The sequence below is a fragment of the Vigna angularis genome, chromosome 4, assembly GCF_016808095.1.
Source record: "Vigna angularis cultivar LongXiaoDou No.4 chromosome 4, ASM1680809v1, whole genome shotgun sequence".
NCBI lineage: Eukaryota > Viridiplantae > Streptophyta > Magnoliopsida > Fabales > Fabaceae > Vigna > Vigna angularis.
The window spans coordinates 13,666,775-13,690,076 of record NC_068973.1 but is presented as its reverse complement, the minus strand read 5'-3'; the positions used below and the strand labels follow the sequence as shown (position 1 = coordinate 13,690,076).

The 23,302-nt window shown below is 31.9% G+C and overlaps 1 protein-coding gene across 1 annotated transcript; it reads left to right on the top strand.

Annotated features, from left to right (window-relative positions):
- On the top strand, window positions 1-15,492 carry LOC108331897 (uncharacterized). The gene is made up of 20 exons (XM_052876913.1): window positions 1-207; window positions 302-388; window positions 465-533; window positions 628-760; window positions 1,152-1,198; window positions 1,302-1,388; window positions 3,295-3,356; window positions 5,268-5,310; window positions 5,462-5,542; window positions 6,056-6,172; window positions 6,468-6,573; window positions 6,755-6,818; window positions 7,033-7,075; window positions 7,200-7,430; window positions 7,514-7,675; window positions 9,460-9,585; window positions 10,601-10,744; window positions 10,941-11,027; window positions 14,998-15,066; window positions 15,158-15,492. Exons 1-20 carry the CDS (start codon window positions 76-78, stop codon window positions 15,248-15,250), a joined length of 1,983 nt encoding a protein of 660 aa, XP_052732873.1. The 5' UTR covers window positions 1-75; the 3' UTR covers window positions 15,251-15,492.
- Window positions 15,493-23,302: the final 7,810 nt, after the last annotated feature.

Here is a 23,302-nt window from a genome sequence, read left to right as displayed (position 1 = left end):
TTTGCTACACAGGGTCTAAGGAAGGGCACATTGTTGCGCCGCGGGGTTTAGACTTCACTGTGCGTTCTGAGTAAGATGGGGAAGAAGACGAAGAAACCCGGTAAAGGCAAAGAGAAAACTGAGAGAAAAACCGTAAAAGCCGAAGAGAAGAAAGCTCGCAGGGAAACCAAGAAGCTTTCTCCCGAGGACGATATCGACGCCATTTTGGTACTCTCTCTATTTCCATTCACGTCACTTTTCCATTCTCAAACCAAATCCTCAAACAAACTTGTGTATATTTGCGTCTCTTGAATTGATGCAGTTGAGCATTCAAAAGGAGGAAGCGAAGAAGAAGGAGGTTCACGTCGACGACAACGTTCCCGCGCCTTCTCCTCGCTCCAACTGCTCGGTAACGCCGCTAACTCCACTTCTCACTCTTTCACCTCTCACCGTTGCGATTTCCGTTTTGACGCCTTCTCTTGTAGCTCACCGTCAATCCGTTGAAAGAGACCGAGTTGATTCTCTACGGCGGCGAATTCTACAATGGCAACAAGGTTACGAGTTTGAATTCAAAAGCTATTGTGCTTGTTTGTTGAGTGATTGATATGATTTATGAGTGAGTTGTTGCTGCAATGTGAATTTGTGCAGACCTTCGTGTACGGCGATCTCTTCCGGTATGACGTGGAGAAGCTGGAATGGAAATTGGTTTCGAGTCCTAATAGTCCTCCTCCGCGCAGTGCTCACCAAGCGGTTGCGTGGAAGAATTATATTTATATTTTTGGTAATTCTCTTTACTTTAGTTTTTAACTGAGTTGAATAGTTTCATGTGATTCACTTAGCTGACTCATTCAGTGGAATTATAGTTTGATTGGATAATTTTTTTCATGAGAAATATAAATTAAGAAGGAAAAATAAAATAACTTTTTTACAAGTTAAATTAAAAAGTGGTCTGTTAGAGAAGCTAGTTTTAGCTTTAGATAGTTTTGTCCGTTAGTTAGTTTCAGCTTATGAAAATAATTATTTGTTTTCCTTTTCCTAGAAGTACCTTTGGAATAGTTTATCCAAACAAAATATAAGATTTTGTTGTTCTTTGTCATTGAATTTACCTGTCTTTACTGGCTGCTCTAAAAATTTGTGTGGTTATGGAGGTTTCATTTTTGTTTGTGCTTTAGGTGGTGAGTTTACGTCTCCAAACCAAGAGCGGTTTCATCACTACAAGGTTAAGCTTGCATTACATTGCTTCTGTTATGTGGCGTGAATGTGGCTTTGGTGTGTTGGATTTTGGACTATATGGTGATGTTTTTGGATTTTGATTTGTTTAGGATTTTTGGATGTTGGACCTGAAAACAAATCAGTGGGAGCAGCTTAATTTGAAAGGGTGCCCTAGTCCTCGTTCAGGACATCGAATGGTATGCTCTGGCTGATGTGAAATAATGCACTCATTGATTTACTTTTAACGGTGTCAGATTATTGAATCCTTAATCGAACAGATTATTGGTATGTTTGTTTCTGACAATGCATGATATTCTGCTTAACTTGAATTACATCATACTATTGTCTGGATTGCATTGCAAATGCGAAAATAGAATTACAAGTTATGTGAACTTAACACGTATACAGTTCTGTTAGAACATCAAAATTAAATGATCGGCATTATTGCTTGATTTGGTTCATTTCAGTATAGTATTCCCATTTTTAGAGTGCAGTACAGCCATGGCAGAAATTAATTAAGGAACAATTTTTTTATCATGTTGCTCAAGCTGATTTAACTACTATCCTTGTTGAAGTAACAATAATAACCCAATAAATTGTGCAAGATTATGCGATTGAGAATACATAAGTTTCTTTTGTGCTGTTTTCTCTTTAAACAATTGCAAGGTTGGATTACTTGCACATCTGAATTCTTGTTAGACTGATCTCATTTAATGATGACAAAATAGGTATTGAATGTTTATTTTGTCTTTTCAGTGAACTGACCTTTTTGGATCATCATATTGTTTGCACTTGTTACTAGATTGCATTTTTCCAAGCTCAGAACATTCATTCTTGAACTGTAGTAGATAAGAGCCTATTAAACATCTTTGTTATTGATTGTTATTTCTGATCTATTCTTTGTATCCTTGGTTAGAATCGTAGCATGAAATATTTACTATGGACAAAAACCAAGTGAGGATGAATTGGTTTGTTTGATTAAAATTGATACTTTGAAGTTTTCTTCAAAGTTTATGTTCAATTAAAACCTTTTTCTTGTTTGAATAACTTCATTAAAATAAAGATTGTAGGGAATAGAAAATTCGTACACATATATTTAATATTGGTTCGGATAAAAAGACCCACGATAATCTCTCTAAAGAGGGATGAGCTCAAACACTAAAAATAAATCAAACTTACAATCATAGAAGAAAAAGTTTAAGGTTTAGAGAACACCTCTCTTGAAGACACAAGATGAAAAACACCTTCCTCGAATCGCACAAGGAATGAAACACTTCCTTTGTGTCACCCAAAGGATGAATAGCTTCTCCTAAGAACAACAACAACACTAAATCACACAAGAACCCACTTGGTGAAAGTTATTGCTCTACCCACACTAGGTTTTTCAAAGCCCTTTTTCACAAATGCAGAGAGTTTCTTTAGTAGTCACAACCCTGAACCTCTGAATGAAAAGCTGTTTTCAAAATAGGTCTCCCCAAAAATATAACTTCTTATTTGAAAATTAGGTCAAGAATCTGAAGAGTCAAGTCACAACTAATATTGATAATCGATTATTTTAAGAGATAATCAATTATCACAAAAACTTTTCCGAAAATATTTTTTTTCGCTATGATAATCGATTACCAGTAGTGATAATCTATTATCAAAGGAACTCTTATAAAAAACTTGATTTTAATTAGATGATCGATTATCATTAGTGATAATCGATTATCACAGTGTTTTTTTGGATAAGTAAAATCTTTCTTAAGTGATCTTTGTGCATGCTGCTTTATAACTGTCTAAGTTAAGTCCTACAAACAATTTAATGAAATACATAAACAAAATACAAGTCTTCCAATATCTTTTTGTTATCACTTTAAAAAAGCCTTATAGGAAATGCATTACATGTCACTCCAACTTATTTGTGCTCATGTGGAATTATCTTGTTATTGCTACGTTTATGAACCTTGTTTTTGATATCATAGTCATAAATCTTTATTTTAGTAGTTAATTATTGCATCCCCCCCTCCCCCAATATCATATATGGCATACATGTTAATCCAGTTTCATCATGTATTTGTTTATTGCAATGCCTTATGTCAAATTAATCTGGTTAATTTACAGATATTGTACAAGCACAAGATTATTCTTTTCGGTGGCTTCTATGACACTCTCCGAGAAGTGAGGTTGCTAGTGCTTCTTACTTTTTCTATTGTACAGAACTGTGTTAATTATATGTATGTGATTTTCTTTCTCATTGAAAAAATAAGAGAACTTGGCAGCAAATGAAAAGCTTGTTGTGGGTAATAGTTGAATTAAAATACTCTGGTTTTGAAAAGTGAGTCCTAATACTCCGAGAAGCCGAATTTGAGCTTCTAATGAATTCAAGTTACAGGATTTCTTCTGATGTTTTCTCTGCTTGTAAATGTATATAACATGGAAAAATCAATCTCTTTGTTAAATCATTTTTGTTTTAAGGGAAAGAATTGCTCCTGCCAGCTTGTTTGCATGTGTGTGACTATTGATGTACAACACTTGGGGACTCGTGAGTTTCTTTTCTTTCCATACCTTATCATGAGTAATTTTTGAAGTGGTTATGTATGGTAGCTGGTGATTGAACATTAAGGTTGTTAAACTATACGAAAGAGAGATACATGGAGCTGAAACAATGTATTTATGAGGCAATATACAAATGTTTTATATATATTGAGATGAATGAGTCAATACAGTAAATAGAGGAGAATTTGATATCATCTAATAATAAAGATGTGACACAAGAATAAATAAAAATGTTTCTAATAATACATATATGATCCACATATTCTTGATTATATAATAACTACTCTTTATTTCTATAATTATAACAAAAGAAAATACATTAAGCATGATGTGAATGAGGTTCAAGATGGTAATTCAACTTGTAACCCCCTTGCACACATGAAGCAAGTTGAAACAAGGAGGGTGAAAGTCATAATTTTTCTAGAGATTTTGTTAGAGGAAATATTTAAAAGCTAAGTAAACAAGGGAAGAATGTCATTCATAGAGAATAGGTTGCTGGGTTGTGTAGGCCTCTCTCCTTAAGTTGGGGCTTAATTTCTGGTTCAGTCTTTTTCTCACTCTCGGTTGTCAAACTGGAGTGTTAACTTACTATTCTTGCCTTGTTTACTTAGCTTTTAAAAAAAGGGAGAGTTGAATTGTGTTTTAAGGCTTTTTGGAATTTTCTCAAAGTATTGTATGATGATAGAGTTAGATGATAGTTTTACTTGACAAATGCACTGTCAAGTGGTTTTCTTAAGAGATTGCATTTGATGAGGAATGTCAGGCACAACTTGTTTGACAGATGGACTGTTTAAAAACACTTCAAAAATTTGTTTTTACAAATCTCTCCTTTTCAGATTAGTTACAATTAAATTACATACAATCTGAAGAGACAAGAGAAAGAAGGATTTACACTTAGCTTTTATATTGGATCGCCCATAAATAAAGACTATGTCCAGTTCTCAATTAAAAGATCAAGTTCCACTAGACAAATTAATGTTGCCAAGATACAACCAAGTATTATATGAACTTGCGCCACTCTTGGTTAAAAACCCAAGTATTATTTGGACAACAACAACTCCTGACTAAAAATCTCAAGTATTATTTGGGCTACTCCTAGCTAACCCACTGGGTATTATTTGGAATGCAATTGGTCCTGACTAAAACGTTGTGAATAAAATAATAAAGAGTTTCACCATACACAATGTAATTGAATAATCACATGAAGGTGTTTTTGTGAAATCACATGTATTACTCTTAAATTTATCCATAATAGTTTATTTTATGGAATTTTAAGAAAAAGAAATCGGTGCCTTGTTTTAATTACAATATACATGTGGGGATGATTCAGTGTTCAGAAACTTATTATCGAATTTCTGTTTTCTGCCTTTCTAAATATTGCAATTGTGTGTTATTGATCCTATAAAATTTAGATGTTGTGTCTGATGTTCTTTGTTTAAAGTTTTTTAGATTATTTACCAAGAGAGACCTGTCATTGGTATTGATTCACTAAATATCACTTTTTGCCAGATTTTAAGACGTTTTAATTCATTATGCAGGTACTACAATGATCTATTCGTATTTGACCTTGATCAATTCAAGGTAAATATATCTAAATACCTGGCTTGTCCTGTTAAAATGCTGTTTACTGTTCAAGTTCAGCACCAAAACATCAGGCTGTTTCATTTTATGTAGAAGTGTTGATTTTTTCTTTGGGAATTTTTATTAATGACACTGTGATTTTGTGCTATAGTGGCAAGAAATAAAGCCTAAGCCTGGAGCAATGTGGCCAACTGCACGTAGTGGTTTTCAATTATTTGTTTACCAAGATGATGTGAGTAAAATACTGATCTCCCTTACATGAAGCTAATAATTTTCATTTTGTAGTACTTCTACTTATGTGTTAGAACTGCCATAAAAAAAGCTAGTTTGTGAAAAATAGGGAAAATCTCCCTAGAAAACAATACACTGCTCCATATATTTTAATTTGAGAGACCTGGATTCGCACCTTATGCAACTCTACGTTCACCAGAAATCCCTACTCTGAAGATCTTCAAGGGTCTGCACCTCCCATTGCCCAAAGGCTTCAATTCTCTTAATGTTGGCAAGAGATCTCTCTCTCCACCTCTCTTATTTATAGGCAGCTTGCCTTGTTTCTTTAACTGGCTATCTAACTATATATTGTAAAAAAGAACTAACTAATGGGTATCTATCATTATGCCTATCACTATAGTAAAGTTTTCCCTTATGTGCTGTTTCATAATTGTGATTGATTTGTGTGGCTCTAGAAAGTAGTTTTGAAGTTTAGAATGTTTTCTTCTTTTCAGAGTTCTTTTTCATGTTGCAGATATTTTTGTATGGTGGCTATTCAAAAGAAGTTTCATCTGATAAGAACAACTCTGAGAAAGGAATTGTTCATTCAGATATGTGGTCACTCGATCCTAAGACTTGGGAATGGAACAAGGTAGTCCTTTGGGGTTAAGTTTAATATTGAGTAAATTTGTATATTCCTTTTCTTAGCCAAGTTTGAGCTTTCTTGTATCTTTCTTTCCCATGCCCACTAATTAAAATTACTTTAGTCAGCTTCGATGGAAGCACAGACTTCTTATTTTATGCTTCAATTTGATTTTGTAATATTTGTCTCTCATTTGCTTCTACCTCCTCCCTCCATAGGCTCATACACCCCTGACGCTTAGGACAAAGCTTTTATTATCTGATTTTTTATAACTTTTTTTTCATCTTTTCTCCCTTCTTGATAGGTGAAGAAAAGTGGAATGCCTCCTGGTCCCCGTGCTGGGTTTTCAATGTGTGTTCATAAGAGGAGGGCTCTGCTATTTGGTGGCGTTGTGGATATAGAAGTTGAAGGTTATCTTTTCTGACAGCTTATATTTTTCAAGCAAGTGATGTAGAAGTAATCTCTTTGGCCCAATGTTTGTAAAAAATTCATTAGATCAGACAGTCTACTCAAAGTCCATTTAGAGGATATTTATTTTGTTGTTTACGCTTGCTGTAAGCTTAGTATCCTAATTGCATTAACACTGTGCAGGTGATGTAATGATGAGCTTGTTTTTGAATGAATTTTACGGGTTTCAGTTAGACACCAATCGCTGGTAAGTCCTCCCATATTCTGTTGGTGCCTAGCATGGTATAGTCTAAAGTTGCCATTTGTGAACTGAATTCTTTCGTTGGGTCTTGAGTCTAAGTCATTGTAAGTTTGCATTTTACTCTGTATATTGATGATTTTCTTGTTAGAGCATAGGTGTGCTACTGCTATCCTATCTAATGTTTCCTGATTAGCTTATTTAATCTTGTTTGGGTAATTAGGTATCCTCTGGAGTTAAGAAAGGAGAAGTCCACAAAAGATAAGGTTGATTGGATGTCATGCATATATACATCTGATCTCAAGACAATTGCTCCACATTTTAAAACTCATCTTGTGGACTGCTTTGCATGTTACTTTGTTTCTCAATTAAATTGAATTCTTTTTCCAGTTAAAAAAATCTGAACAAAATTGTCCTGATGATGTCAACAAGAAGATAAATCCAGCATGTACAACAAGAGAAGAAACTGTGGAGTCAGAGGATGAAGAAAGTAACATTGATGATATATCCAAAAATATAGCATCAAACATGTCTATTGTTGATAGTGAAAATCTTACCAACTCTGATGGAAAGCCCAAGGAATCTGGTGCTAAATTGGACATTCAAAGTTCTTTGCCTGAGGTCATTATTTTGGACGATCTATCTTATAAGTACCAATTTTACCTGGTCATTGATTAATTGCTTTTTTCCTCCAAATTCTTTAGGTAGTGAAGCCATGTGGTCGTATTAATGCTTGCATGGCAGTTGGAAGGGACACGTTATATATATATGGTGGAATGATGGAGATTAAAGATCAAGAAATCACTCTTGACGATCTGTATTCTTTGAACCTTAGCAAACTTGATGAATGGAAGTGCATTATACCGGTCTGTTAGTTTTTTCTTACCTACTTTTTTCCAATATATGCATATGTTTTATACGGTAGTTATAAATTTTGGATACCACTATTTTCAAATATGCTATACAGTTTACATAATTATACTAAATGCATGTAAATACTAAAAAAAGTTAAAAATACTTGACATGTTCATAATTTATAATATAAAACTATAGGTCTTAGCCAAACATTTGAGTAAATAGTAATGAAGAATACCATGTCTGTTAGGTACTTGGGTTTGAAACCTAGCTAGAACAAACACTCTCGCACTAACGAAAAAGAAATAACACTGTAAAACAATGGTTTCTGTATTGATACTGAAAGAAGGTACATAGATAGCGCTAATGGAGGCCTAATCCCCCTCTTCTGGCCAAAGTCCAGATTTCACAAAAGAATATTCCAAAAAGCCCCTCTCACAACATAACAGGGTACTATTTATACAATTCCTCCACCTTCTATCCTAAACCCATTACCCATTATACCCTACCACACTATATCCTAACAATGTCTTACTAAAGAGATAGAGACATAAGGAATTAATGTGTTTGGATTTTTAGGAGATAGATGGCTTAAATACATCAGAGACTTAGACCAGAGTGACAATTAACAGAGAATGTAGACAGATGGAGCAAAGAGATGAAAATAGAAAAATAATCCCATTAGACACAAATACAAAAAAAAATGGTTTTCCATAAAACAGATGATTGAGAATATGAGGACAATATTGCAAGAAAAATCTAAAGGAAGAGAGAAAAGGAAAAGTACAAAAAACTGTTACACTAGTTGCTGGAGAGATGGTCACATAATGACAAGGGTCATGGAGGGGTCACAGGGTTGGAGAGGAGATAAGTGTGGCATGATAATCATGAACTTTGAAAGGGTTTTCATCTAGCGGAAACCTTTTTTTTTTTATAAATTGACCTTTCATAAGATGCCCCTCTAACATTAATCTTGGAGTTCATTCTCAGGATATTGGACACCTTCAGTATAGTGGTGCAGTGGTACAGCGAATGCCCTTATTGTGGCCACTGACGCTGCTACAGAAAAGTGCAACACTATGGCAGTGGAAATAGTGGCCATGGGCCGCTATAGCATGTTATACTATATATTCAAAGTAATTATATTATATTATACCTGTAGGAAATCAAATGTACCCAATTCTCTTACATAATTATACATTTTCTGTTCTTAACTAAATATCATATTCTTCTGTTTTAGGAGCTCTGTCTGTCTTTTTCTCTGATAATAAATGGTTAAGCAAGAAATAATCTGAGTTGTTGCTTGATACAAGTCTGCTAGTATAAAATTGCTGAATGTCTGTACCTACCCAGTTCCAAAGGTGCCGGACTCCTCATTACTCCCGCAACACCTAGTATTATTAAAAAGGTCACAAATAAATATGTGCTGATGATTAGATCTATCAAATTACAACGATTTTTGACAAAGTTATATCTTATGATCTTAATTTTTTATTGATACTTTGTCTCGTCCCAAAAATTAGATTTAACCACTGAAGGAAGAGATGCCTTTCTTGTTTTTCTGCTAAAATAATTTGGGAATATACCTCAGAATTTAATTACAAATTATAATGTGGTGAACTGGGTGATTTATCTTCTGATGTCAATGAGTTATGGTGAATAGCTGATACTGTTAATATAGTTTTTGTTGATTCAGCTTATTTAATCTAAGTATATATTGTGATTCTAATTTGCTGATTAAATACACATATTTGTTTTATTTGCTTTAATCTGACTTGAAGTTTCATCAACCCAGGCTTCAGAATCTGAATGGGTGGAAGCTTCAGAAGATGATGAAGAAGATGAAGATGGTGATGAAGATGAGTCCGATGGTGAGACTTCAACTAATGAGGATGATGATGAGGAAGAGGAGGAGGAAGAGGTGCACATTCTAACTTTAATTCAAGCAAGAAAAAAATGAATGAGTTTTTTCTTCTTCTCCTTTGTTTTATTCACATATTGGAAACCTAGTCAAAACCCTTGTTTTTAGAAAAATAAACTAGGCTGCGATCAGCCCCAAAATAGTGATAGGCCTTGTTGCCTCGGGTATGTTATGGTCAAACGGCATTCCCTTATTTGTTCATTATGTTTGGATTACATAAAAGGGTGGAAATTATTTATTTGGTGTAAAGCTGAATTTGAGGTTTGAATGGCTGGGCACCAAATTGAATCTTCCTTGCAACTTCACCAAATGAAGGGTTTTCCCCCTTTTCTCAATACATAAGGTTGAAAAAGGATAGCACTGGCTTTTGACCAAACCATCCACGAGCGAACATCATTTGTTGATGAATATGTAAGGGTGATAGCATTTTGAGTTAGTTGTAATAATTTTATAAATTAAAAAGGAATTTAGGTTTTCTATTAAAGGGGACATCTGTGAACACAAGAAGGGGAATTAATTTATTAAATCTAACAACAGAAAAAGGGAAGAAAACAACAGAACTATTGTTTTGGAATTCTGCCTCTATACTTTGATTTCATTATTTCTATTGGGTAGTGAGCTGTTGATTTCTTTCTCTCTTTTGCTGCATATTTTGAAGCATTTACTCCTATTTTTCTTGTTAAGATTTGAATGGTAACAAAAGTGGTTCTCTCTTAGATGTTTTTTGCTACGTGGTTCTGTATCTTTAACAGCTTGCAGTGAATGATATTTTGATGGACAAAAAAATAAACTCGTTGAACCAGTTCCTTGTGAAACCAGATTTGCTTTTGCTAAAAAATTGTAATTCGTGATAGATATTAATCATTTCTAAGGTATTTTCCTTAAAACAAGAATTGCTATTCAATACAGATAATATTCAAACACGTGAGATAAACTTTTCATGACCGGAGTTTATTTTTCTCCAAACAAGGTTTCCTACATCATTAAGTTGGTTTTACCTTTTAATCACTACCAGGCTCAGAATGCATCAGTTGAGGTGGGAGATGCTGTTGCTCTAATCAAAGGTGTTGGAAAGAATCTGCGGAGGAAAGAAAGGAGGTCACGGATAGAGCAGATTAGAGCCAGTCTTGGCTTGTCCGATTCACAGAGAACACCAATGGTAATGCATTGTTAGTTTTTAAAGACCTTTGAGACTGTTGGTTAAAACATTGAAACTAGGGTATACTCAATACACTGGGCTTTGATTGTATTATATATGTGGTTTTGTTTGTGCCTTTGAAAGCATCTCTGGGCTTTCAATTAGTATTTTTCTTCTTCGCCCATCTTTCTCAATTGATTTCTTTTTGCATGTACAGCCAGGAGAATCCCTGAGGGATTTCTACAGGCGTACAAATATGTATTGGCAAATGGCAGCCCATGAACATACTCAACACACTGGAAAAGTAAGTTTTCTCTTTTCTTTAGAGTTCTATTATTCCTTTATAACCTGTATAATTATATTAAACAAGCAAAGGAAATGAACAACTTTATTGAGTTTTCCCTTTAATTTGAACTTTCTGATTCTATAATGGACTATTTTCACTCTTATCCCCCCTATTTATTTGGCCGGTCCCCTTTAACGGATACTACTTTTTCCTTCTCTTCCCTCTGAACAACTTGTTTAGCCCTTTCCCTATTTATTTTGTTTCTAATTATCTTATGTCTGGATATAAGTAGTGTTAGTAGTACGTAGTGGAATGTCTAGTGAGCGGACAATAACCAAGAGGTGGTGAATTGGTTGTTCGTTAAAAATAACTTCTTTTTAAAAAAATCTTCCCTTTTTATAAAGTAACTTCACATAATAGAAAATTCAAATAAAAGCAAGTAAATAAAAGAGTATAAGGAAAGAGAAGCTTGCACAGTTTTACACTTGTTCATATCAAAAGATCCTACGTCCCATTGTTAATTTCTCTAAAAGAGGGATTAACCAATAACTAATAATAAACCAATAACTAATAATAAACCAACAACTTACCATATGGATTAGAGTAGAGGTTTAGAAAACACCTCTCTTGACAAACAAGAGATGAACAACACTTTCTTTTGACACAAAAGGTTGAACAAGCTTAACTTTGCTTCGTAGATATGCTTCTACACTTAGACACACTAAGACAAGCACTTCCGTCCACTTAGCACCAAGTTCACAAGCTCACTTAGAACACAGAGAGTTCAAGCAATGCACTTCGTTCTGAAACATTTTCAGAAACTTTTAGAAGAGTTGTTTCAGAAACTTTTAAAAGAGCTCAGAAGTGAAGTATTTATAGGAAAGGTTCATAATTAGGTCCGAATATCAAGAGTCTTCTTGCAACTGCCACGGATAATCGATTATCCCAAGTATTTTGAAAGATAATTTTCCTGAGATAATCTATTATCCTAGATGATAATTGATTATTTGCGAAACTTGGCAAAACATATTTTTCGAGGATAATCGATCATCCTTGGAGATAATCGATTATCTGCGAATCAAATCATTTCTAGTTTTTACTTTATCCCAAGTGATAATTGATTATTCGAGTCTTTAAGCCCTTCATCATCAAAATCCTTTTGGCTTTACATTAGCCTATTGCTAACAATCTTCCCCTTTTTTATGATCAAAATCCTGGTTTAAAGCTTTTGTCAATACCTGCACATTTATAACTTAGACAAAAAAACATTAAAGGAGAATTATAATGCTTTAACACTTAACCTTTCTTCTCTCCCTTTTTTGATTAGAATAAAAAACAGAATAACTTCGCCTAAACACATGCATGCAACTAAGTAGAAGCTCCCCCTCAATTTATCAATCCAATCATCAAGGAGCTCCCCCTCCATAAGACAATAAAATTAACAAGTAGTAATTCAACAGTGAATAAGCAAAATTTCATTATTACTTAAATAGAAGTACAATTCTAAAATTCTTCACTAGATCCATCATCATACTCTTCATCTAAATGAAGCTCAATATTAGTCAACCTATTATCTGTCACTAATGAGGCCACACATTTGTTCATGCTGAGCAACATGAAGTGAGAGCAATTCTTATGCCTTGTGGCTTGGAGGTTGTACATTTCCTCCATCATCCTCCTAGTGAGAGTTGCAATATTTTCCTCCATAGATGAGGATGAGCCTTCATGAGCTCTTGATGGTCCAACAACATCTGTAGCATCAGGCATAGGAGCATCTTCCTCCCCTTCTTCAGCAGGCACATCCCTTTTGTGGATGAAGTTGTTACCATGGGGAATAAATCCATGATGGAGATTTCTTTGAGGATGCTCCTTCAACATAAGATGATCTTTCAAGTGGGTTGATGAAGCTTCTTCAAAGGATGGACTCCATATAATCTTCCTTGGGTTGAATATACACATAGGGTACTCTATTATAATATAAGAGATATGGGCTAAGTCCAAAGTACAAATAAGAAATAATAACAAATTAACTAAAGATAAAAGATAAACATAAGATACCTATCTAAGATATAATATATCTCACACCTATAAATACTTGATTTTTGAGCTCTTTTAAAAGTTACTTAAACTATTTTAGAATGAAGTGCATTGCTTGAACTCTGTGTTTTAAGTGAGCTTGTGAACTTGGTGCTAAGTGGAAGGAAGTGCTTGTCTTAGTGTGTCTAAGTATAGAAGCATATCTACTAAGCACACACCTATAAATACTTCATTTTTTATCTCTTTTAGAAGTTACTTAAACTATTTTAGAATGAAGTGCATTGCTTAAACTCTTTATGTTTTAAGTGAGCTTGTGAACTTGGTGCTAAGTGGAAGGAAGTGCTTGTCTTAGTGTGTCTAAGTATAGAAGCATATCTACTAAGCAAAGTTAAGCCGGTTCATCCTTTTGTGTCAAAAGGAAGTGTTGTTCGTCTCTTGTCTGTCAAGAGAGGTATTTTCTAAACCTCTACTCTACTCCATATTGTAAGTTGTTGGTTTATTATTAGTTATTGGTTAATCCCTCTTTTAGAGAGATTAACAATTGGATGTAGGATCTTATGATTTGAACCAATATAAAAATCACTTCTGCAAGTTTCTCTTTCCTTATACTCTTTTATTTACTTGCTTTTATTTGAAGTGGTTTTCTGTTATGTGAAGTTACTTTATAAAAAGGCAAGATTTTTTTAAAAAGAAGCTATTTTTAACTAAAAATCAATTTACTCCCTCTTGGTTATTGGCCGCTCACTAAACATTGCGCTGCATATTACTAACAAGTAGTTCAGGAGGAACTAAAGAAACTCCTATTGATTTTTCTGTTTGACTTGGCTCAAAGTGTCCGACTACTTCAAAAGTCATAAAATTTGGGTCAGATCTGTTTACAAATAATATTTTATCTGATTTGGCTTGATTTTTATTTTTTTTTCCTTGGTTTGGATATTCATGCATTTGTTCACATGAATAGGCAATATGCATATGTTTACCGTCATATTTTTCTTTTTCCACACATTTTTTCAATCCTTAATTGTACAGTCATGTGCTGATGTGTCAGAAAAAAGGTTAGAAAAAACATAACGTCATTTTGTTACCACTTTTTTCAATCAAAATGAAGTTATTTCACTTTTTAAAAGCCTTTTTTTTTTCCATGACTCGATTGCACACCATTAGACATTTAAAGGGTTGGTAAAATGCACAAAATTTGATAAATAACAGTAAAATGCAAGTACAGAAAAACTTGGATGACAAAACACAAAATAATGATAGTTGATTTGTAAAATGCACAACTTCGTTGGAAAAGTACATTATTTTGGACATGAGGATTTGCTTAGAGTTTCCAGGTATTTGTTGAGCTCATCATTCATTTGCACTCAGTACAAGCAATCCATTTTGCGGAACAAAATCCATTTTATTGCTTTTTTTTTACATTTTTTGTGGTTTTACTCTCTTGGTTTGCATTTTTATAACAGATTTTGCATGATAAGAATTTCAATAATACTTTTAATTTTGCAATATTTCATAATTTGGTCAATTCTGGGATTGAATGTAAACTCCTGGAAAGAGGTAAACTAGACACCGGAAGGACCAAGGCTGTGCAGGTTTTAGTGGAGGAAAAATTCGGAGGATTGTGAAAACACAATATAAATGAGAAGGGTAACATCAAATTCATTCTGTGGGTCCAGATTTTGTGAGACGGAATGTAAATGAGTTGTACCATGAAACTGCAGTGCTAATTATGTTCGAAATCTGCCCTGCTTCATTTTTAGTTCTTGAACAAGTACACCCTAATATTGTATTTTTCCAGTTTGAAATGAACGGGAATATAATTATTTTGATATTCATCTGGCTCTAATTTAAGTTTCTCCCCCTACCCATGTTCTTTCTCATATATACAAACAAATACATATGTATACTGATGAATGCCTCATGTCTAAGTCGTAAAATTCTGCTGTAATAGGAACTCCGCAAGGATGGTTTTGATCTCGCTGAAGCACGGTACAGGGAGCTAAAACCTATTCTTGACGAGGTAATATTTTGTTTCACAAACATCTACCCTCGTTTTTGTTGAGTATTTCTTCAAACTTGCCCCTAAAAATGATTTTCTTTGGACACTGCAGCTGGCTCTATTAGAAGCTGAGCAGAAGGCTGAGGAGGCTGAAGGGCCAGAAGCTAGTGTAAAGAAAAGAGGAAAGAAGAAAACTAGAAATTGATAATTGATGCCGCGAGATGTGGGTCTCGACAAGAATGTAATATGCAATTTTGATTTAGTTTGATGTCGTTATCTCAGATGATTGCGCACATAATGTGTAGCATGGTCACGTTACATGTAATCTATCTGTAACAATCACCCTAAATTCAGCTACACCACGAATTTCCTCCCCGAAATGGAGTTCGGAATTCGTAATAGAAAATAGAACAGTGAATCTAATATCTTATTTTTCTAGGCTTGAAATTGAGATCCACTTCTAGCTGTTTATCGTCTGTGTCCATCTAATCGATTATATTGAACCTTGATTAAGAATTAATGTAGTGATAAAAAGTTTATTCGGCGCTTTTATCTTCGCTCTGAAATGTATATTGAAGATACGAACGAATGTGCGTTAGAGTACAAACCAAGTTATTAGGGGTCATTAAATACGTCAAAGAAATAGTTGCTTTAGTAGACAAAATATACGCGCTATTTGATGAAAGTTAAGAAAGTCTAATTTCATTTTAGCTCAATTGAATGCAATTATGTTTTACAGTAATATAATGGTATTTTATATTTTAAAATATTTTCTTATAAATTCATTATTAATATTATTTTAAAATATTTTCTTATAAATTCATTCTTAAAATTTGAAGCTACTGATCATTTGAAATAGAGATTTATTAAAATGGTGATTCAAATTGCATAACCTTGCCACTTGTTTCTGTTTATGTGAATAGTAATAGCATGTGCAATATGAAGAGGGAAAGAAACTAAGCACGTAAAAAGAAGAGCCTAACAAGACATTGCTTTCTGCTACATAACTGTATTATTTCTTATTCTTGTTCTTTGTTTGAAGTAGTGCCAAAACTAAAAGGTGTTTAAAAAATTCCCTGGCTACGGTATCTTAAAAGAAGAACCCACCGCAGTCTCTACACTCTCCAAGGGTCAAGAACCATACACATTATATTAAGAACCCATATATATGTAAAAGTATAAAGTATAAATACAATCTCATTGCGCATGCAAGGATTATAATTTTATATAACGCCTTTTGAACTTCAAAGCTGCTTAAGATGAAATTCCAAAAAGGATATTTTTGGTATGGGCTCCACGCATGACTCTGTTCCACCTCTCAGTTGGTACCCAGAAGCCACACCCCAAGCCGGAACGAAATTAAACCCATAAATTAGCCTGCACTCTCTTTAAAGCTCAAACTTTATCTGATGCAGAACGAGAATCTCACAAGTAACGAGAAAGAACGATACTCCTAACCTTTTCACGTAAATTATAAAAACAACTTATTAAAATCAGTGTTTCAAAGATTAATTAACAGGTTAATAATAAAAAATCAGTAATCACGTTTCAAATGTTATGGAAAATCATAATAAATATTTTATAGGGACCCTCGTTGAACCAGTTAAGACCTGATTCAATCATGAAATCCGATCCAACCAGTATTAGTAAACTTGTTGTAATAATTAACCAATATAATAATTTTATCCTACTAAATATTATAAAATTTGTACTATTTCAAATACATAAGAGTTAAAATAAAATATGTTATCGTATTATAGGATTAATTCTAATTCAGTGAGAATGATAGTAACATACGAAGGATGGAAGAAGTCAGTGAAATTAAAATCTTTTCACAAGATATAGTCGATTTTGTAAGTACATATTTTACAACCATATTATTTAATTAATTATTATTCTGAAATAATTTATTTAATAAATTATACTCATACTTATTGTATTCTCTACAAACTACGTTTGGCCTAATCATTCACCTCACCATTTTACAACAAGGATCAAAGTAACATGGAAGATTATACAATTTTAAGTACAATTGGTATTTATTTACTACAATAATTACTTTTATTATATTAGGTTTGGTTTCTCTTAAAGGTCTATTCAAATTTTGGAATTTTAACTCTTTTACTTGTATTTTATTTATTGTGATAGATTATCATTGGATTAAAAACTATTTGTATTTATATAAACTGATTGATGAGGCTAAGGGAGAGAATATTACTTTTACACTCACATCAAACTTATCTAATGAAAATTGAAACAATTTAAACGGCTAAGTGTTTTATATTTTGAAAATTTCGTTCTTTAGTATTTATTGCATTTAGCAAGTTTTGTTTTTTCCATTTCTTATCATGATTTACGCGTTTTGCTAAATTATTTCATGCTTTACGCCGTTTGCTCTTGTTTTCTTAATCTCTCTCGTCTCATCATTATCAATTATATACTTTTCAAGAATAGATCTTTAGTTAATTTAATGTTATATGTATGAATTTATTATTTTAGTTCCCAATTATACCATAATTTTGTTTAATGTATGCTTTCTAGAACGTATTCATGGTAGTTCTCATTGTTAATAAAAAAATCGTGAATGACATTATCAGAGTAAGTAAATAAAGTAACCCTAAAATGACTAGCACATATAATATTAGAGATTAATTATTGAGAAAATATTTGTATTTATCTAATAATAATAAGATGATGAATATGATAATGATGCAGTATCTCCTAAGAGATGATGTTGAGAGAAAAGGGAGAAAAGCAATTTTTAATTAAAATAGACAATAATAAGTAAAAAAAAGTTTATTAAAATATAAAAGTTATTATTGACATAAAATTAAATAAATTATATATTATAATCTATTTAGAGTTAGAAGTTTTTAAAATAAATTTTAAGATATTTTATTAAATATTATTATGATGGTTAAACTATTTTATAAGTTATTCTATACAAAAATAATAATAAATTAATCTAAAATGCTCATTATTTATATCTATATTTAAAATAATGTTCTTTCTGGCATAATTAAAAAAGTTTTGATTTAATTTCCTTGGGATATATGTCTCTTAATTTGCAATTGTTTAAATTTTATTGAGCTTGTCACGTTGAAGAAAATCTAAACAACAATACAATACTTCCGTAACGCTAAAATTTTGCAATTTCACTAAAATTAAAGGCAATCGATTGACTATTTAAGATTTTTATTATGTGTATTGTGAATACGATTAAGGGCGTGTTTGTTTTAAAAGAAAAAAAAGTTTATTCGAATGCAAAATAATTTAGTTTTAGTTTTAGAGATTTAAAAAATATAAATGAATTAATGTTTCTTTACAATCACTTTTAGAAACTATTCTTAAAATTACTTCTTCTTATTATTAAATTCTATATTCTTGTCAAGTGATAACTCTTTTGGAAAAGGAGTTTTTAAAAGCTTGTTCATAAAAAAAATATAATAATTATGATATGCAGCACATAAAAAATATAAAATTAAAAAAAAAATTCCCAGGTAATAAACTTTAAAAAAATGAATACTCAACGTTATCTATTATTCTTAGAAAATGTGTATGGATACATTTTTTTGCATGAATTTAGATAAGATTAATTGATTCATCTTTTAAACCTTTTACATTAGTATATTCAAACGATAAATAATATATTTACATTTTAGTGGAAAAGTATACCAATAACTTTTACATTACAAAAAATTCGACTTTTAAATATTATATAATTAATTACTAAATAACTAGGAATATATTTACACCAAAATAATATTATTAGATCAAAATACGGAAGTGAAACTAAACTCAAAGTTTTAAGTTACGGAATTTTGTAAGTCAAAATAATATTAAGAAAAAAAATATTATGTTAGAGATTTTATATATCTTCAATAGAAATATAGTTGAAATATAAAATATAAATGAAATATAAATTTTACCAGACAATTTGGGATTATAAAGTTGAGTTAAGCATAAATTTAGGTGTTAAAATTGTTTAAAATTTATCTTACACAAATTTATTAAACTTGTATTAGACTCCTCACAAATTTTAACGTGAGACTCAATAAATTTACGAGAATTATTGTAGAATTTGATTGATGTGACACATTAAAAAAATTTATTTCGAAATTTACTTTTTCTCACTTTCAAAATCTACTCAAATAAACAATAAAAAAATTTACCTTGAAATCCTCTCGAATTCATTCAATTAGTCTCTCCCAAATACATTTTAAGTGAACAAGAACTTAGTGTGACTAAGGTGTTAAAAGATACTTATTACTTTTAAATTTTATTAAACCAGATAAAATTAATTTAAAAGTTAATAAAAAAATATGTATTAAAATATTTACGTTTTTATTTTTAAAACTTCACATAGATTTTAAGATTTTTAATTTAATTCTAAGTGTAGATAAATTTCAAATTTAAATCCCTTATCTATAACTATATATATATATATATATATATATATATATATATATATATATATATATATATATATATATATATATATATATATATATATATATATTAAACGTTATTTATTAAATGACTTTTAATATATGAGCAGAAAGAGATTAGTCATTAAATAAATTTTAATATATATTTACTTCATTAAAATTCTTTTAATGATTTTTCTTCTAGTGAAAAATATATTAAACTATTATCAAATATTTATATCCATTAATTAGTAATCAATATTATTTCATAAACTGTGAAATATTGTCTAAAAAATAGTTTCTGTAAGTTAAAATATTAAATATATTGATTGCGTTAACAAAAGAACATTAATGTAAAATTAAACATTATAAATTAATAAATTTAGATTTCAGAAATTTATAATAGTCAATATTTTAAATTTTAATTATAATTATCTACTTAATAAACTGCTTTTTGGATTAATGATGAAATACTATTAATATTTACATACAATATAAGTTTAATTTAAGATTTTTTTACGTTATAATATTATTAAAAATAATGTAAAACTTTTAAATATTTATCTTTTATAATTATTTCTTAAATTCATTTTGTAAATACTAATGTGAAAAAATATTTGTAATTTCAAATAAAGATGTTCTCATGTGATTTGAAGTAAGTAACTTAATGACTCTTATTGAATATTTTTTAGGGTTAAATATGTTTTTAGTTCCTAAACTATTGGTCGTTTCTGGTTTTCGTCCCTCTTTTAAAGTAAGGTACAACTTGGTCCTCATTCTTTTCGAAACGTTCATTTTAGTCCTCGAAAACTAAACACTGTTTAAAAATTTGATCCTTATTTAGCAACAAATGAGGACTAAAACCAAAATTCCGAGGACTAAAACGAACGTTTTGAAAAAAATGAGGACCAAATTGTACCTTACTTTGAAAGAGGGACGAAAACCAGAAACGACCAATAGTTTAGGGACTAAAAACATATTTAACCCTATTTTTTATGATACTAACAAGATAAAATCCACATGTAAAATATTTATTAATATAAAATCCAAGAGAATAGTATTTTAGATATGATGATAGTTTTAAAATAGTAAGACTCGATTATTTTAATATTAAATGATTTAGTTATAAATAGAACGAATTTCATTATTTTAAAACACATCATCTCTCTAGAAACCACTTTTCTAGAGTTCTCTATCTTCTCTCTAAATGTTTTAGCTTCTAAGTCATCTGTTTGACGATTAGGAGGTGCCTAGACGATCACGGAGTCAAGGCCTACAAATCCAACCGATCAATTTATATTTTAAAGCAAGTAAGTTTCTACTCATTTTCTTACCTCTTTGCTTCGGTCAATGATCATGCATAGAAATTGTTATGCATTTATCATTTAGCTCTCTTTTCTTGTTCTTAGTGAATTTAGAGTTTTAAGAACTCTCTCCGTTTCCAATTTGGTACCTCGTAGGTTTGTTTAGGAATTTCTTGCGTTTCAAGCGACCGGCGGGATGTTTCTGTGGGTTAAGCTATTATTTTGAGGTAAGGAAAGCTAGACCTTATCTTAGTTGTGTTTGTAGTGTAAATTTAGTAATTTTATAAATCTTAGACGTTTTAGTAAAAATTGGCGTGTTGGGTTAAATTTGACGTATGTTAAATTGGTGTTTCAATGATATGGTGTTATTGTAATTGGTATGAGGATGTGTTTGCTACTGTATACTATTTTAATTATGTGTGATGAGGATATTTTATGGTTTGAAATAGAATTCAAGTGGTTGTGAGAGTATTGGTCAAGTTAATTAGACTTTAAGTTTAAAAGGAGGGGTTTTGGGTAGTGAAATGTACAAATAGCTATGGGGATGTCATGGGATCTATTTTGGTACTATCATGAGGTAATTTAGAACTTGTTAGGAGGGATTATATGGTTAAAAACTATGTGAAATAAAAAGGGTAGTTTATAGGGGTTGTTTTCAACTATTTTTGTTGTTAAAAGAGGGAATTGAGTAGTGAAATATTGAGGTAAGTGGTCTGCACTATTTTGGAAGGTTTTAGGTATGTTATCACACCTATTAGGACTTGTTTAGGTGCTTAAACCAGTAAAATTTGTTATAAAAAGAAAAATGGCTTCATAGGTTGAGATTTTAGCTCATTTTAGAGGCTCTAAGGGGTGAAAATGAGAAGTAGGATAGATGAGAGTATTCTGTGGTTTTGGAGTGCACTAGCAAGTGCAATTGGACTTTTTTATGCAGGTTGCAAACTGATTTGATGGTTTAAAAGAGTAGAAATGAGATTGGGTAGCTTGTAGAAGTGAAAAATGGGTTTTCAAGTGTCAATATGAGCTACAATAGGGTTCTCTAAGTTTTGTAAAGTTCTGGAGGGTTCTAGGGGTCTTTAGAAGTTGAGGCTAGCGTCCCCAAAGTTCAATTCGAAGTGGTTTATTTGTTGTCATACCATTGGGCGGCACAGTGGTGGGCGCTAACTGACTGGTTGGATGCCGCTAGGCAACATGGTGTGGTGTCGTTGGGCGCCACTATACTGCACTACAACATTTTTGGGGAGTTTTTAGGGTTCTGGATGTCCGTTTTGGACGTTCTTTAGGTCATTTTAGGGGTTTGTGACCCTTCCAGAGTTGTTGGTGAGGGTTTCAAAGTTGTTTTCCCTACCTACATATGATTATCGAGATGCCATGAATAAATTGTGTTATTGGGTGATTTCTGATGAGTTGTATGGTTGTTTCTATTTCTTTAATGTATGATCAGTAGTCTCATGAATTGGTCTACTATGTGAATGTGAAGTGATATCAATATTTTCTAAGTTATGAAGGTTAGTTGCAAGGTGGAAGTTCTTGGTGTGGTTTCAAGTGTGTTAGAATGAATGTAGGGAGCTCAGCCTTGGGGGTTATCCTGAAACTCTAATGGTCTTTCATTCTCAAGTAGAGAAGATTGACACATGTGGTGAGAGTAGCAGGAGGTCTTAGTCTTGGGTGTTTCCAATATGATCCAAGGCGTGGAACAGACTAACCTTGTGAGAGTGGTAGGGTGAAACCCATTGGCAATGGCTTTGTAAAGCAGTAGAGGTCACCACAAGTGCACAACCCGCCATAGATCGACAATCATTCTAAGTCTGGATAGTTCATTCATAATAGTGTATTGCATAAAGTGTTTGGTAATTGTGTTGTGATATGTTTTGCATTATTTATAATGTTTAAATAGGTATATATAAAATTATTATTAATTGTTTTGAATCTAGCTTACCCTTGTTTATGTGTTGTCTGTCTTTGTCTATGTTTTCTCTTTTGTGATGATCACTTTAATGGTGTGAGCTTAGGGAGATATTCTTTACAGTTGTTCCAGCAAAAGGTGAGGGGGAAACAGTTGGGACGTCATATGATTCTACAAGTGCAGACTTTGTCTTTCATAAATTTTTTTCTTATAGTAGTCAAATATCATATATGTAATATTTATTTTAGTAGTATTTTACTATCAAAAATGGGATGTTATAATCGACGTTCAAACCAATGAAATAGTTTGGATCAATATACGAGTAAGAGAATGTCATTATGAGAGTGTGTATTTTTTCTTAAAATATGTTTTAATCCACTTTTAAGTCAATAATGTTGAATGAGTCTTGTTGAGCCATGCTACTTAATATATTTGTTGGGTCGGGTATGTATATAAGCCCTTCAAGCTCGGAAGCTTGATTAACGTAAAGGGAATGCTTGTTGTGAATGTAACTGACCGTTTGGTCAAGTTGTAGGCGACTTTATTTTTACAACTAGATTTGGTTGTTTGGTCGGATTATTTGTGGTCGTATTTGCCTTTGCAGGTGCATTGGCCATTTG